This window comes from Pholis gunnellus (assembly GCF_910591455.1).
Source record: "Pholis gunnellus genome assembly, chromosome: 20".
NCBI lineage: Eukaryota > Metazoa > Chordata > Actinopteri > Perciformes > Pholidae > Pholis > Pholis gunnellus.
In genome coordinates, this window is record NC_136547.1 from 520,061 (window position 1) to 536,953 (window position 16,893).

The 16,893-nt window shown below is 40.9% G+C and overlaps 1 protein-coding gene across 1 annotated transcript in view; it reads left to right on the forward strand.

The window, feature by feature from the left end:
• Nucleotides 1-16,893, forward strand: part of cubn (cubilin (intrinsic factor-cobalamin receptor)) — a gene marked incomplete at its 5' end in the record, with an annotated part of 87,812 nt that overhangs the window by 25,864 nt on the left and 45,055 nt on the right. The window contains 10 exons of the mRNA XM_079181240.1: nt 373-503; nt 2,308-2,497; nt 3,523-3,683; nt 4,363-4,544; nt 6,328-6,484; nt 8,479-8,666; nt 9,283-9,442; nt 10,622-10,803; nt 13,625-13,793; nt 16,108-16,289. Coding sequence (XP_079037366.1) covers nt 373-503; nt 2,308-2,497; nt 3,523-3,683; nt 4,363-4,544; nt 6,328-6,484; nt 8,479-8,666; nt 9,283-9,442; nt 10,622-10,803; nt 13,625-13,793; nt 16,108-16,289 — 1,702 coding nt within the window. The remainder of the gene's footprint in view (nt 1-372; nt 504-2,307; nt 2,498-3,522; nt 3,684-4,362; nt 4,545-6,327; nt 6,485-8,478; nt 8,667-9,282; nt 9,443-10,621; nt 10,804-13,624; nt 13,794-16,107; nt 16,290-16,893) is intronic.

Below are 16,893 nucleotides of genomic sequence, written 5' to 3' on the forward strand. Positions count from 1 at the left end.
CTCAGTGACAACAGTGCTTAAGCACAGGAAGCCCCCTGTGGTGCCTGTGGCCCTCGTATAATGAGACCCGAGTATTGCGTTTGGACCAAGAATCACACGTAGGTGAGACTTAACGTCTCACAGGGCTTGGTGTGATCTTAACTCAAATCAGGCTGTTGACTACCCTGTAGGCCCGTGTAGGCCCAACTCTCAACTCTCTTTGTTCCAACCACATGGTGAAGTCCCAACAGACAGAAGCTAAAGCTACAGATCACAGTTTAAAAGTGAACCAACACATCACCTGATGATCGAGACAGAAGACAATAATATTATGGAATTTTGCGAAGTGTCAAATATTTGTACTTAAGAGATTTGGGTGCTTTGTATGTGCAGGTACTGTGGACGTTCAGTGCCTCCTTCCATCACCAGTACTGACAGCCTGCTGACCCTGCTGTTTGTGTCGGACTCAAGTTTAGGCACCGAGGGATTCTCTGCCAGCTATGTCTCAATCAATGCCACCACAGGTACACCATTGTCTTTTTTCAGTTTTTAGTGAATATCGTTCAGCAAAATAACAGCAGAAATACTCACAAGCCCACGTTCCACTACAAGATTTGACTTGCTCATTTGCATGCCACACCAGCGTTAAGATAATGCTGTGACCTGCGGCTCATAAAACTCATACACCTTGTTTGTGTGAAGTGGGTATTAGGATATTTACGTCTGTCCCTTTTTGTCAATAAGGTTGTGTTCGGACTGAAACTAGCACTACAGCAAAAAATAATGCAACCTCCTCACCAGGAACGGAAATTCAACGTCATCTTGCATTTTACCGCCTTATGATAAACATTCCTGAAAGATTACTTTTTAATAGGAATCATTTATTCATGTCTGATAAATTACTTACAACTCATGGGATTGGCCAATATCGTGATACAGAGCAACATTGTGGTACAGAGCAATGTTATACATGAGTATGTATAAGTTTGTAATAGCTTGCAATAAGCAGTCAGTTGACATGAATTGTGTTGGATAGGGTTGACCGGGCATACACAGTCGGCCTCATGCAAGAACCTTTTCACATCTTTATCCATATTAATTTATATTTTCATATATTGTGACGATTTATTTGTTCTATTCACCAAATATACTTAAGCTGGGCCGACACTGCATTCTTTTTCATCTTGTATGTCGTGTTAACACTCACTACACATTTTAATCGTCCTTTTCGCTGCAATCTGCAGCTTTTATCCTCACACTGTATCGATCAATTGATGGGCCACAATGTCAAGTTCAGTTTTCTATCACATCACAGCCACAACATGTACAGAACTGTTAGAGTGTAGAACAAATCTTTTGATAGCAGCCGTGACGGAAATGTGGAAGAGCAACTACAAGACACCTGACAGAAATCCATCCGATCATCTGACTGACAGATCGCTAATCAATCAGGCTATTATTCAAACGACACTGAAAAATGAGTCAGGGGTGCCAACCTTCCAACCTAATGAATGTCACCTCGGATGCCTGTTTGTAAGCAACTTCACAAACATGTCACCATAGAATCAAAAGAACATGACAGTACTGTGCCGAAATATGCCAATAAAATAAGAGTTACGAGACCTCAGAGTCGAATGCCATGATGAATATAAGATCAGCTCTGTCATATTTAACGTTGCCACCTTCAAGAGATGAGCCATTTGGAAAAAAAAATGTTTTTAACTTTTTTTTTTGTATTATTAACAATAACAACTGTATTAATATAAACATCTCATTAAGCCACAGAAAAGTAGGCATTGGCATTATTTGACAATGTGCTACATGTAATCCAGTCTGTTTTTGGGTGAATTACGTAAAAGAGTTTTTCAGTGAAGGATTTAGTGGTGTCTTGAGGTAAAGTTTCAGATTGCATCCAACTGAATATCCCTCCTCTCCCTCTCCAAGTGAGTTGGAAAACTACTGCGGCCTGTAGGTAACGTTCTCTCTAGAGAAGTGTTTGGTTTGTCCGTTCTGGGCTGCTGTAGAAACGTGGCGTGAAGAGGACCCGCTCTGTATGTAAATATAAACAGCCCATTCTAAGCTTTCGAGTCCTAGTTTCAAGTGATTATACACTTGTAAAAACAGAGTTATGTATATTATATTCCATTTCTGCCAATTAATTCCTCTAAATCCTACACCCTGCTCCTTCAAATGAATGGAAAATGTTTTCAATCCAAAAACCCACATTTTAGAGAACCAACACCCATTTCACTTTGTACAGTGTACTTTTATTTGAAAACTAGGAACTACATATTACATGAATGTGCTTAAACGTTTTTCTCTCATCAGACTGTGGTGAGACCTTCACCTCCTCTACAGGCTCCTTTAGTTCACCCAACTACCCTGACTACTACCCCAACAATAGAGACTGCATCTTCAAGATTATCGTGCAAGTCAACATGCAGATTATGCTGAACTTCAGCAACTTTGAGCTGGAGGGCTCCCCTCCTTCTTGCAACTTTGACTTTGTTGAGATCAGGTATGGATACATTAAGGTTGTAGAATCTGTCTGTCTTTGGAGAAGAAGACCTTTTGTCAGCGTCATAGACACATCAGAGCATAACTTTACATTTGCATGTGACTACAGTTCCTCCACAGCCATTTTAATTATATACTGATGTATAAGGAAGGCTCACTGATTTTGGTTGGTTGACTTTGGTAACGCTACAGAATCAATTAAGTTGTCATGTTCAGAGACTGAGCAGATAAAGTTAAACGTTTTTACTCTTTTTACTGTCTTTACTCACCGTCAAAAGACAGGAGAAAATCAGAAACCAAACCAGGCAGAGTTAACCAAGCAGGGATTAGATTCCAAGGTACAGGCAGAGAGAAATACAGGCCAAATATCTGGAAGGCTTAATGAGACACTTAAGACAGGGAGCAGATGGTAATGGGCCGAGACAAATACTCTGCCCAGTATCATGGCACGTCATGAAATAGTCACGAAGTGCAATGTTGTGTTTTTTCTACATGGACACAAAATGTCCATTTTTGTTTCGCTCAGGACGAAAACAATGCCAATGGAAAGTCAATTATGATCCTTATTTGTGGTGGACACATGAATTAAAAGCATCCACGTGATTAAGCAACGGTCAGAGCAAGTGACGTGGTATTAAATATCAAAAAGACCACCTAAAGAGGGAGGTGACACCCAAGACTTTCCACTAAGAGACCAGTGTTTATCAAAGTGTTGTGGTTTGGTTTGTTGCAATTTCTACACAAAACTATGGATTGCATTTTGTGACTATTTCAAGAACTGCCATTAGAGTATGTAGATAAACTGCCGGGCCGACGGCGGAAGTGTGAACAGGAGAGCTAGCGGGTAGGGCGGTCAGGGACAGGGGGCAGTGAAACGACCATAAATCAAGCAGCTGTTTTGACGGGCATGTGTCTTAAACACTCATCTACCAGACACTCCACATTGTGCGTGTACACAGGAGACACATCTGTCTTTGTTTGTCCAATATGACATCTCACATTTTAAACTTCCCCCATCTTTCGTAGGGACGGTGGCTATGAGACGTCTCCCTTGATTGGTAAGTTCTGTGCCTCTCAGGGGCCTCCAGTCCTGGTATCCCATAGCAACCGTCTTTGGGTTCGATTCCACTCAGACAGCATCGTCACGCATGGTGGATTCACTGCCCACTGGGATGGCACACAGACTGGTGAGTGGTTCATCTTTTTTAATGTTAGCTTATCTTCCTGTAGCCACATTAAGCAGAGACAGTAAGTCATGACCACAACCACCTGGAATGTGAGACAGTTTAGACCATATTCATGTGTACTTCATCAAGTATACTCTCAATGTTTGTGGAAATTAATCATTCTTACCATTCGTGTTATATTATTCCAACTGAACTTAAATGACACATGTTTATACTGTACTTGTATCTGTTCACAAGATTAGCATCATACTTTAGAACACATCACACCTCAGCATTCAGGCTAATGTAAATGAAGATAAGTTAAATTGCAACAAAAAGATTCAATACAAGCGTCAAAATATAAATGAATGCTAACGAATATAAAAGTAATACAAGATTCTTTTTAATATATAAGTATTATGTTACACTTTGCTGAACAAGCGAGGGGAACAAACATTGAGCAGGGAAAAGAACGGTGTCAGTTATCAGCAGGTCAGCTGTATAAACTGTACAGCTTTAAAACATGTCTGCATCTGGCAGTTCATGCTTTATGGCAGAGTTCTTAGTTTTCAGCAGCACTGCTTACAAAAATGTGTTTCCAATGCATATGGGTTTTCACTTTTCAGCTTTGTCACTTTGGTTCTTTGGATTACGTTTTGCACATTGTACTTGCCCCTTTGATTTCATTCCTATTTCCAAGGCTGTGGAGGGATGCTGACAACGGTCTCTGGAGCATTTTCCTCCCCTAACTACCCGTTGCCCTACCACACTAATGCTGAGTGCTACTGGAACATCAGGACTAGCCAGGGCAGCCAGCTCCTCCTCTCTTTCTCTGATTTCCACCTGGAGTCCAGCACCGCCTGCTCTTTTGATTACCTGGCTGTGAGTACTGTACCTCACAGTATGCAGTTGTTTTAGGATGATTAGTTTACAGGCTGAACAATTGACTTTATGAAATTCAATATAGAGGTTAAAAAAACATTGGTATCGAGAGTGTGATACCTGTTTGAACACTGCAGGGACTGATGGGAATATGGTGGAAACACATTGCTGGAGAGTTGAAGATGTATAAACAATTCCTAACACATATGTAAGTTCCTAAACAATTGATTCAGTCAAACACTTCGATATGTTTCAGCTGAAGGCTTGTTAATGTTCCTCTAACCCTAATTGAAAAACAGCACTGTAATGAAGAAAACACCAGTGTAGACTGTACTTAATTAAAGGGATTCTGTGCAGTTAAATAAGGGTTTTCTGATAAAGTGTGAGTCACCGCATCCCGATCCAAGTAGTTCTTTGTCCTTGTGCACAGCCAGAGAGAAGTCCTGACAAGGCAAGTCACAGTACACGGATGTGACTGTTGACACTGCTCAATAACTGGTTAACACAGCGGTGTTTTTCAAAGTTGACATATGCTGGGATGTGTCTAATATCCAGTTCATACTTTTCCAGACAGTCCATCAGAGCTTGATGTATGCCATTTGCAGTTTCACGGCTGTCATCATAATTTCATTTAACTTGCACTGAACTCCTTTGGACACAGAGAGAAATCTCACACATACTGGACATGTCTTTCTATTCCCCCTGTTTGAGGCATCGGTGCTAACAGAAGTAAGCAGACTCATTCTCGGTCAGGGACAGATCATCCAAAATATCCCTCACAGTCTCCGAGAACATTCATAGCAATCATCTCAGCTATCGTTCTTCACATCTGCATCTTATTCCCAACATTTGAGTCATGAAACAAAGCACCGTTGAGCTTAACATTTCAATGTCTGGTTCACATTCCGGCAGTAGATAGAAAGAATTCACTGATTGTTTTAAACCTTTAGCTTGCATGGCCTTATTGTGCATTTCTGTGGAAGTATGCAGAGTAAGGACTTTCTCACCTCTGTGACCAATTGAGAATTCCTGATGGCATCATTTACAGAGTCACTGCTGACGGGCTTGACTCTGATTTGCTTCCCATTGTTTGTTGTAGATCCACAGCTTTTTTTCTTTTGCAGGTAAATTAATAATTGCGCATATAACCAACCGAACATGACCAGACATTACCAAAACTTTTTTTGGCGGGATTTGGCACATTTATGTTATACATAACTAATGCCCATTAGGGGCCCTGTGATTGGATGACAGGTGATCTCACCCTGACGCGATCAGCACATGCTGCTGCTGCAGTTGTATCAGATCTAGGATCTGTAAAAGTGCCATCTGCAGAGCAGAGTAGCTGTCAGTACAGGAAAAGTGAAGGGACAAAGCAATTTACAGAATGTTCCGACTATGCATGTGCACAGTGAATGTGCACGCATCTATATGTGTGATGCACTAAAAAGTCCTTTTGTGAAACAGTGGATGACGGTAACGTACCGAGGCATATAGATTGATTGTCCTGTCAACTATGTTTTAGATATTACTGTATATATTAACTGAGTCAATCATTTTTTGCATTTTTTGTTTCTTTTGGGAGATGAAAGTCAATTTTAAATGCTTTGACGTGTGTTTTTAATGTGTTTAATAATTTATGAAATCCGAACAAACAAGAGTTTAGTTCTCCTTCACATATATTTGCTAATGTCACCAATGGTGTTATTCATTTATCTTGCTCCCCTTGTTTCACCACTTAATGACTGTGTGTGTGTGTGTGTGTGTGTGTGTGTGTGTTCAGGTATATGATGGTAACAGCAGCAATGCTCCAGAGCTGGCCAAGTTGTGTGGCAGTCAGTCACCCAGCAGCATCAGCTCTTCCAGCAATCAGCTCTACATCAAGCTACGCACTGACAGCAGCGTCGGCACAGGAGGCTTCCTCGCATCATATACCTCCAGTATGAAAACACACGCAATATTTTGTTCTTTTTTGTAGCTTTGGAACATAAAATTCTGTGTTGCTGAAGTAAATTCAGGATGTTTTCATCATATTTTAGAAGATGTGCAGAGTAGCCAAAACTGTACTCAAGTAAAAGGACTGTTACTGCAATGCACTCAGCAGCTTTTTGATGACTACTATTACTTCTAGTACTTCTACTATTACTTCTACTTGAGTACAAAAGTCTCTCATGAAAAAACGTCTTGAGTTGATTACTTGAACTTTCTGGTTCTTTCTTCTTCTATTTCATTTAAACCTGACTGACATCTTTTGACCACAGATGATAATAATGATGACAATTCATCATTTATGTTCATTTTCCCTTTATTTGAGGAAGTTCATCTGGGACCATCTTATTGGCACTCACTTGTTTTTTTACATAATGAGAGATTACAGCAGGATTACAAAATGAATAAAAAGTAAATAAAACTGTTGACAAAACACAGATTTTTAACCCAATATATTCTTAAGTAAGGTGAACATTTTGCAGCATTAAAAGTAGCCTTTAGCGGAGAGACCATCTTGCGATGGGATCACAGCGGCTGCCATGCCGAATCGGGCCCTAATTTTGATCTCAACTACACACTTGTTTGAGGACTGCATCTTGCAAGGTCGTGACGCTAATTCAGTGACAGAATCTATCCCCAGACAGACAGACAGACAGACAGACAGACAGACAGGCAGGCAGACAGACAGGCAGGCAGACAGACAGACAGACAGACAGACAGACAGACAGACAGACAGACAGACAGACAGGCAGGCAGGCAGGCAGACAGACAGACAGACAGACAGACAGACAGACAGACAGGCAGGCAGGCAGGCAGGCAGGCAGACAGACAGACAGACAGACAGACAGGCAGACAGACAGACAGACAGACAGACAGACAGACAGACAGACAGACAGACAGGCAGGCAGGCAGGCAGACAGACAGACAGACAGACAGACAGACAGACAGACAGGCAGGCAGGCAGGCAGGCAGGCAGACAGGCAGGCAGGCAGACAGACAGACAGACAGACAGACAGGCAGGCAGGCAGGCAGGCAGACAGGCAGGCAGGCAGGCAGACAGACAGACAGACAGACAGACAGACAGACAGACAGACAGGCAGGCAGACAGACAGACAGACAGACAGACAGACAGACAGACAGACAGACAGACAGACAGACGTAGTTCCTGCTACAGTAGGTGTCTCCACATTTGGCCATGGTGGCTCACACACTGTCGCGACTGGTAACTACAATCTTACTTAACATTTTGAAAAGGAGTAAATGTAACTCTTTAATATTTATTTCTGCAGATGTGCTGGAATAAAAATGCAGCCTATTCCTAATGCACGGTGAAAAATGATGCTGCATCTCAAACAATTTATTTGAAACATAAATCCTAATTGATGTGTGATACTCTATCTGCTGTATAATGGGGAAAACAATGGTTGTAGTGAAACAAATACTGTAGAAAAGTAATTGACACAATAACCATTTTCATAATGATAATAGCAACAGATGGCTTATTACAGAATAATAAAGAACATAACAACTAAAGTAATGGTTGTGGATCAATTCAAGTTGAAAGAGAGAAAAAAGTGAACAAATAAGACTTATTTTTCAATTCTTATGTCAAAAATGGAATGTGTCCTGTGACCCTAACCCCAGGTTAAGGTTGGTGGACTGTAGAAACACCAGGGACAGCACTGTAATTAATCCAGGACCCTAACGTTCTCTCTCTGACAAAGGGTTCTCGTATTTAATACATTTAGGATATTATAATCTAGTCAATACAAATTCAAGTATCAAGCCATGGTGCACTTTTTCTTATGTTGATAATATATGACTGAAGCACATATTGACTGAACTCCTAAGAATCCAAGTGAGCAATTCAAATAAATTTTTTTATGTTTTGTATTGTTTCATTGTGTATTATTGTGTATTAATGTTTGGTTATGTTTGTTTTCAGAATGCAGCGTGCTCATCTCAAGCCAACACAAAGGATTGGTGGAGTCACTGAACTTTCCCAACAACTACCCACACAACTCTGAGTGCAGCTGGACCATCCAGGCCAGCAGTGGAAACACTATCAACTACACCTTCACTGCCTTCGAGCTGGAGGCCACCTCCAGCAGTTGTTCCTATGACTACATCAAGGTACACAGTTGCACACTGTTCTCCGGGTTCTCATGCTTCCTCCCTCAGTCCAGAGACATACAGCTTAGGTGAGGATGACTCTAAATTGTCCGTGGGTGTGAATGTGAGAGTCAGTGGTTGTCTGTCTCTGTGACAGCCTGGCGACCTGTCCAGGGTGAACTCTACCTTTGCCCAATGTCAGCTGGAATGGGCTCCAGCCCCCTAAATAGAATGAGCGGTTACAGATAACGGATGGATGGATAGACAACTTGACGCACACTGCTGAACTACATCTCAAATGAATCTTCAAGTTCGCTTTCAGATGTTGCACATCACTTCTATGTGGCATCGACTGTTGACCTACTTTGTCCCCCTAAAGATTCTCTGCCCCCCCTAAAAAAGACAAAAACGGGTCTATGTGGGTCTCTAAGGGTTTATAGGTTTGGGTTTTAATGTATCAGAACTTTCTGTGACAGTTCTTTCAACTTAAATGAGATGAAACACAATTTTTGAATCTCAAGTTTAAATATCCCAAGATCTTTGTGTTGTATTCTACTGCAGTGTTCCTGTTATTGTTTTCAAACTGTAATGTACAATGTGTTATACCCTCCACTTTCTCCAAATATCACTGTCCTAGCTCTTTGATGGGCCCAACAAGCAAGCTCCTCTGATTGGTACCTTCTGTGGATACACGCCCCCCCCAGCCAACGGCACCACGAGCTCAGCTCTCACCGTGGTGTTCAGAAGCGACTCCTCTGTGTCCTTGTCTGGCTTCCAGATGATGTGGTACCAGAGTGGTAAGAGAGAAATGTCTTGTGTTGGTGTGGCCAAGACAACGTACAGAATTCTGTACTCGCTAATATTTTTCAAGTAAAAATATACTATGAGCCCATAAAATAAAATCAGTAAGATTGTGATACTCCAATTATAAGTTTCAAAAATAAATGCTCGATTGTGATGAAGGCAGCTGGGCAATGGAGAGAGTGGAGCAAATTGATCTCCATTATTCAAATAGGGGGAGCAAATTATAGTTTGGCTACCCCACTTTTGTCTTAAATAAACGTATTATCATACAGTCCCCATAATCAGGTGATTATATATTTTTTTAAATCACACATTTTTTGACCACCCTCTGAGTTGGTTTAGACGAACCTGCTGGGGGCTTGGCCAGACCGCCTTACTGATGGAACAGGATCTGGTAGTAGAGGTGGGACATTTATGAAGGAACCAAATCTAAGAGTCACTCTATTAAGTGCAACGTGGCTATTAATATTCAACTATTCTTGATTAGTGCAGGTAGATGTTGCTGGACTTAATCCTGAGGTTAGGTGGTGTAGAAATGCTGGAAATGTGTTTAAATAAAAAAATTTTCCCTTGAGGAGGAACCCCAGACCCCCCTGCCAATTATGTCTTATCTTTCAAATTTTCTCCCCAATTTAAACCATAACCAGGCACGCATGGCAGCACTAATCACAGTCCAGCGTATTTAGTGTGCCAGCTGACTGTTGGTCAGTTTGCGTGGCATGCTTGGATCCGAGGTGAGACCAGGTAGCATACATATGGTACATTACAGATGGGTGTGTTGACAAGAGTCACCAGACGAAATGCCGGCTGTATAGGCTGTTGTTAGCTGTCTTTGATTGTCTCATTCATGTTTATTCTTTCACACTGGCACTAATGCAACACAAATGTATTGTATGTCTTTTTTCTGCTTGATCATGCCATGTGCTTGCACTAAAGCAGATTCCTTAGAGAGCGAATTAATTGTCCAATAGTTGTATATACTCTTAAGTTCACCCATGCCCTTGTTCAAACATGGAGTGAACTGAGATGTCAATTCAGGTTCAACTCTCTGCTTGGGACTCTCAATGCAGTTGTTTGAACCCTTTGATGCTTTGAAATGAACAGCAGTGATTCTTGAGTCTGGATCATCACTACATAAAACATATTACAGTGTCAGGTGTGTGTCCCTGCAGGCTGTGGTGGGGAACTCTCTGGTTCCACTGGCTCCTTCAACAGCCCAGACTACCCTAACCGGTATCCAGAAAATAGGGAGTGTATCTGGTATATCACCACATCAGCTGGCAGCAGCATCACCCTCACTATCCATGAGTTTGATGTGGAGTTCCACCAAGACTGCAACTATGATGTTCTGGAAGTAAGATATGAATCTGTCTGTTACTGTACAGTGCATAGTTGAGAAAAGAAAAAGTGATCTGCTTATTGCAACATTGCTCTAGATGCTATAAACTGATCAAGGGATGTCTGAAATTCCCATGCAGTCCAGTGAAAGCGTTCCTCAAGCAGAACTGGATACAAGAAAAGATCCAGCGTTTCCCTCTGAAATGTGTTGGAGTAGATGAATAAAGTAGCATCAAATGGAAACATTACAGTAAAGTACAAGCAATTTAAAACTGTTGGCCTTATGTACCACAGGGGACGAAGAGGATTGAATAAGTAAGTACCTCAAACTTGAATTGAATTAATTAGAATGCATTAGAATTGCATTGGTACACTGTAACAAATTTCCCCGTTAAATTACAGTAAAGAGCTGGCAGCTACAGGCTCCAGCTTCTAACTGTAATTCTACAGCATACCTACTGTAATGTACAACAACGGTTTCATACTGTAAAAAAGTATGACAGTACAGTGCTGTATAGAAAATGCATGAACAGTTCATTACCGTAGAATGTATTTACAGTATGACACTGCTAGAAGCTAATGATTTAAAATGTTACATTTCAAAATAAAACCCCTGAAAATTGCGAGCATAGAAACGACTCAAACAAGAGATGGCCTTACATTAAAAAGCTTTTATTAAAGCCAATGCAGTGTCAAACACATTCAATAACTGACAATTTTACAGTGATCACATTTTTGCAAAATACAAATATTAAAAGCACCATATAAAATTGTATTCATTAAAGTAAATTAGAACAAAAAACATTGTCAGTAATTACGTTATTGTACAATACAATCAGACCAGAACACTGCATCATGTTAAACAGATTCGCAACAATCTATATACAACTCTTATAGTTTACTAAATGTACCCCGCCTTCAGTATCACTTTTTTATTTAGTTATGGTCATTAGTGTAATAGAAAGCAAGTAAAAGAACAAATCTGGAACTGCACATTTGAGACAACTCGATAGAACTGAACAGAACACAATTTTGAAACTTGTTACCTTAAAAGGAAAAAAGAACACCAGCAGTGTGGGCGATCTCTCCTTCCTCCTATGTGGAGATGTGCTGTGGACTACATAAAGCCACACTCAAAGTCCAGGAGGTTTTTTATGAGGGTGGCCACATGGGGATTGACAGCTCCTGCCTTCTTCTGGACCAGCTTCCCTGTCTTTCTGGACACCACCTTCCCCTGGTTGGCCTTTGTCCCCCTTTCCAGGTTGAGACCAATGAAGCGCCTAAATAACAGAGAAAGCATATATATATTAGGTGTGGTATGTAAAGAATATTCACACTTAATACTAAACCCCATTGGAATAAACAAATACAAATTACAAGTATTCTGACCTCTGTGTCTACTAACAATGAGAGAATAATCTTATTTTCATCTAACATATGTGTGAATATTTCATATAAGCAAAAAATGTGAACATACAAGGTCTGATTTTTGTTCTACACGTTCTCACATCAAGGCTACAAGCTCAATCATGTTGCAACATATTAACCTTCAGAAAAATATCCAAATAATATTTAAGACTGCAGAAGATTTACCTTTGAACAAACTCCAGTGTCCTTGCAGCTTCCTCTTGGTATTGCAAGTTGAACACATCGTAGCTCGAGAAAACCGCAGCAGCAACGTGATGAAGCTTGGCTGGATGCCTTCACAGACGACGTGGCTTCAATGCTTATCAAGCAGCGTCACCAGCAACTAATGCAGACAACAATTATAGTTAATGTTCTGAAACCATATCAAATATATATATATTAACTCAGCTTGTTGATTCAATTGCTGAGAAATTCAATCAGGTATCTATGAAAATGAAATAACTCTCGCTGGTAACGCCGGTAGATCGCATGCCATTCTTTTCTAACACACGGGTCACCACGTATGCACAGTGAACCGCGTGAGCTACTGCAGCAGTCGCTGTCCTGCAAGCACCGCTCGTTAGCATGTTAGCATGCAACAAGTCACGTTATCGGCAAAAAATCAGTACAATACAATGTAGATTCAACACAAAATGACTGAACACGGTCATGCTAACTTTGATAACATCTAAATTACCTTGTTCAGTGAGCCACAGGGGCAGGATGGACGGTGTCCGCTGCGTGTTTGTAGGCGAGCTGAAGCAGCAGGTGGTGCTCGGTCTGCTTCGGTGCTTCGGTCAGAGTCCGTTGAAAATCGTCTTCTCAAATTCCCTCTTATTATTATTCTTCCATCCTGAATAAAATCACCGGTCTATGATATCTAAAGCTTTCTGTTCATTTTCTTTAGGTTGACTATGTGCTAACTAAGCAGTAGATACTTGATGCCGTGTGCTGTTGAAGAGTAAGGGGCGGGCTTAGTCAACTGAAAAAGGAAAAAATACTGTAGTATACTGCAAGATTGGACAGTAGCTGCTGTTAATTTTTTTTTTCTTCCAAGGCCTCAACTTTTGCTGGATTTAACTGTATTCAACTGTATTTACGAAGAACAGTACCTTGCTGTTGAGAATTTCTTGTATTTTTACAGCAATTTGTTACAGTGTACTGTTTATCCATAACCCAGGCATGTTCAGGACTGCTGCATGAGAGACAGTCCCATAAGTTCACGTACAAAGCTCAGGAAAGCAGCTGTGCTCTTTAACAGAAGTGGGCGATTATCCAGACATACATTTGCAGGGTTAGGGTTCATCCTTGAAGTCTTGACAGGGGTTATCTATAACCAAAACTAATAACCACAACACCCATGTGTTATGTGAAGATATAAAGTAGACACGTCTTCTTAATTTACTTAATTACTTTTGACCCCTCCTCAGGTGTATGGAGGCCCAGACCTGTTGGCCCCTCAGCTGGCCAAGCTTTGCAGCACCACATCCAGTCCAATGCGTGTCTCCAGCACTGGCAACCTGCTGACAGTGCGCTTCAAGTCTGATGCCTACGTCAGCGGTCGAGGTTTCAATGCAAGCTGGGCTGAAGTTCAGGGAGGTGGGTGGACATTATGAGTGCATGCCACATGCCATACCTCTGTGCCACTATGCCTCACAATCTTAGGAGACAGGGTATGGGTATCATCGGGGGGAAGGAGTGGTGAACATACTTACATACATGAGGTTAGGTAAGGAACAAGTTCCTAAGTGAAATGAGGTGTTCTTGGGGAGGGAGAAGTAACAGAAAAACTGGCAAACATGTTTTGGAATGCAGATCCAAAACATACAGATCAAACAGATCCGTTAGTTTCACATAACGTTGAAGGAATAGGTTCAGTCTTAATACAATACTCACATTCCTATGTGTAGATTGAGTTTTTTTGGTTCTCCTTTCCATTCTGGCCAGCTATCGATACCTTCCTGATGACAACAAAATGGCAGTCCTTGTTCTGTGCTTAAATGCTTAGTTAGATAAGTAAAGTGGGTATCCTCCAAAGTTAGTCTTTTTTACTAGTACCAAGTAACTAGAAACATAATGAATGTGGTAACTTTGATCGATTCAAATGAGTTGTTCAGGGCTGAATCCTTATATTAACTTATTCTATAACCAGCTAAGAATGGGTATTTTCCCCATCACTTACTGCTGTATTATGTTAAAAAGAGATCTCTTTACGGGCTCACAGTCAGAGCAGGTCGTCATCCAATCGAAAGATCGGCGGTTCAACCCCCGGCTCCTCCAGTCCATGTCATGGGCCATGAAGGCATAGAACTACTTGGCTTGGTCTAGTAAAACATTATATTTTGACTTAAAATGACTATGTTTGTTATATTTAAGCTACGGATGTAAATTCAAATGAGTGAAGATTGACTTTTGGTTTCACAAGGAACATGAGAGCGGTCTCCTGGGTCAGACTCGTATTTGTAATACGTCACAAACAAATGTAATGTAATCCGCAACAAAATATGTTTCCCTCGAAACGTAATTCTTTACGCAGGTACACAGGGCTGGCTCTGCTGGTAACATAAACCAAACCAACTACTGTCAACATATTTTAAGTCAAATGTTTCTAAACTCTGATTGGTTCACAGATATACGGAATATTTATTCACTCCAGCGATTATTTAACGTGCAATTAATGAATTGTTAAACAAATTGGGATCTGAAGAGCACGTTTTTTTGTTTGATGAATTATTTTGTTGGAGATCAAGTGTTGCAAACTGAATTTTACACTTTAGCTTTGAATCCTTATTAAATGGCAACCATCAACTTAGGGTTTCAAATTCATAATCATTTCTATTTTTACAAAACAATGACACGATGAGTCACTTTACTGACTATGATCATGTCCTCTGGACTGCCTCCAAGGCTGACTTAGGAGCTACTGTACATGCTAAAATACTTTGTGAAATATTTAGACCAAAAAAACATATATCTCCTTAAGTTAGGACTGACACACCCCTTATATTTAGGAGTTTATCCTAAATCAGTCAGTTAGAGCTACTTTTAAAATGTTTTATGAATACAACCCCTGGACTGTTTATAGTCCCTAACCACTCTGTTATCAGCTAGCATCACTTGGCTTATCTTTTGCACAGGGGTGGTTCCATGGCAATGTGAATTACTTGTTACATTACATGACTCATTGTTTTCTCAACAATTTTAGTAAGCTTAGAATAAAAAGAAATAGTATGTACTATCACTGAGAGCTGACACCTGGCTGTCTGCAACATCCACAAACCAAGAGAGAGAGAGAGAGAGAGAGAGAGAGAGAGAGAGAGAGCAGCAGTGACATGGAATGCCCTTCCAAAGAGGGAGAACAAGGTTTGGAAGGAGTCAGCTGATATTGCAGCATTGCCATAAGTGATTATTTTCATCATCTACTAAACTTTCCACACTTAGGGGTGTCCGATTGTACTCTTGGGGGTATGGACCAAACGTATAGGATACTGCTGTGGCCTGGACCTTTAGGTCTGCAGAGGGTACTATGCCTTTATTTGAAGCAGGCTTATATTAGAGACAGGCCTTTATTTCTAATTAACTCTGATACATTCTGACAAATATATTTATGTTCATACTTTAGTATGAAGCCTTCTTCTCTAATCTGCTTGTGTTTGTCCTGTTAAATTTGTAATGACATTATGCTATCAATGCAAACTCAATACTTCCTGTATAAGCGCTGAAGCATTTCAGTGTACAGAATCCCTTCATTACCTTTTATTGTGAAACATTTGCTTGAACGTGTTGTGGAAGCCGGTCTATATTTGGGCCCAACCTTTAATTGAGAAAACATGGTACATCAGAGACAAAGTGCAGTTGTCCTCCAGCACCAGCACTCTTAGTAAGCTTTTATCGACTGACCTTTTTCCTGCAGGCTGTGGAGGCCCAGTCACTGCTCCAGCAGGGGAGATCCATTCTCCTTTGTATCCCAGCAGCTATCCCAACAATGTGGACTGTTCCTGGGTCATCAGTGTGGATCCCAACCATCGTGTCGTCTTCAACTTCTCTGACCTGGACATTGAACATCAAAGCAACTGCTCCTGGGACTATGTGGCTGTGAGTGACGGATTTTGGACTAGTTTATTTGTGGTTATTTTTGTTTTCTTGCTGACCTATTAGAGCTCCCAGACCCTATTTCATTAGTTTTTTCAGTGGTTAATAAATTCAAGTGATTGTGTATGGGAGAGTTACAGCTTGAATCACTGGTAATTTAATAATGTGTATAATTCATCAACATTCAGTAGAATTGATGCAGCCTCTCCAGTGATCAGGGCAAGTGTAAAATGACTGTACTTCTTTCCCTCCAATTATAGAGGTTATGCACATGCGTTAGCATTGTGCAGCGTCGTGTCTGCTTCTCCGCTGCCCTTTTTCAGAAATTTACACTTTTATCCAGTTTTAGCTAAATTTTACGATACACTTCTAAGATCCTGGCTGTTTTAATCCATGTTTTAAACTAGGAGTACGATGTCAGCCAACACGCACTAGACCCCTTAAGTTTAACGTTCCCCAGACCAAATACCATGGGGACCACAGATACCCGGTTGTCTACAATCGGTAAACGAAAAACGAGACCCTTTGTCAATCACTGTGGGCTCCGGGTTGGAGCCCCTGCGTCCACCACATTACAATTGCTTTACCCACCTCCCCATCCGACTGT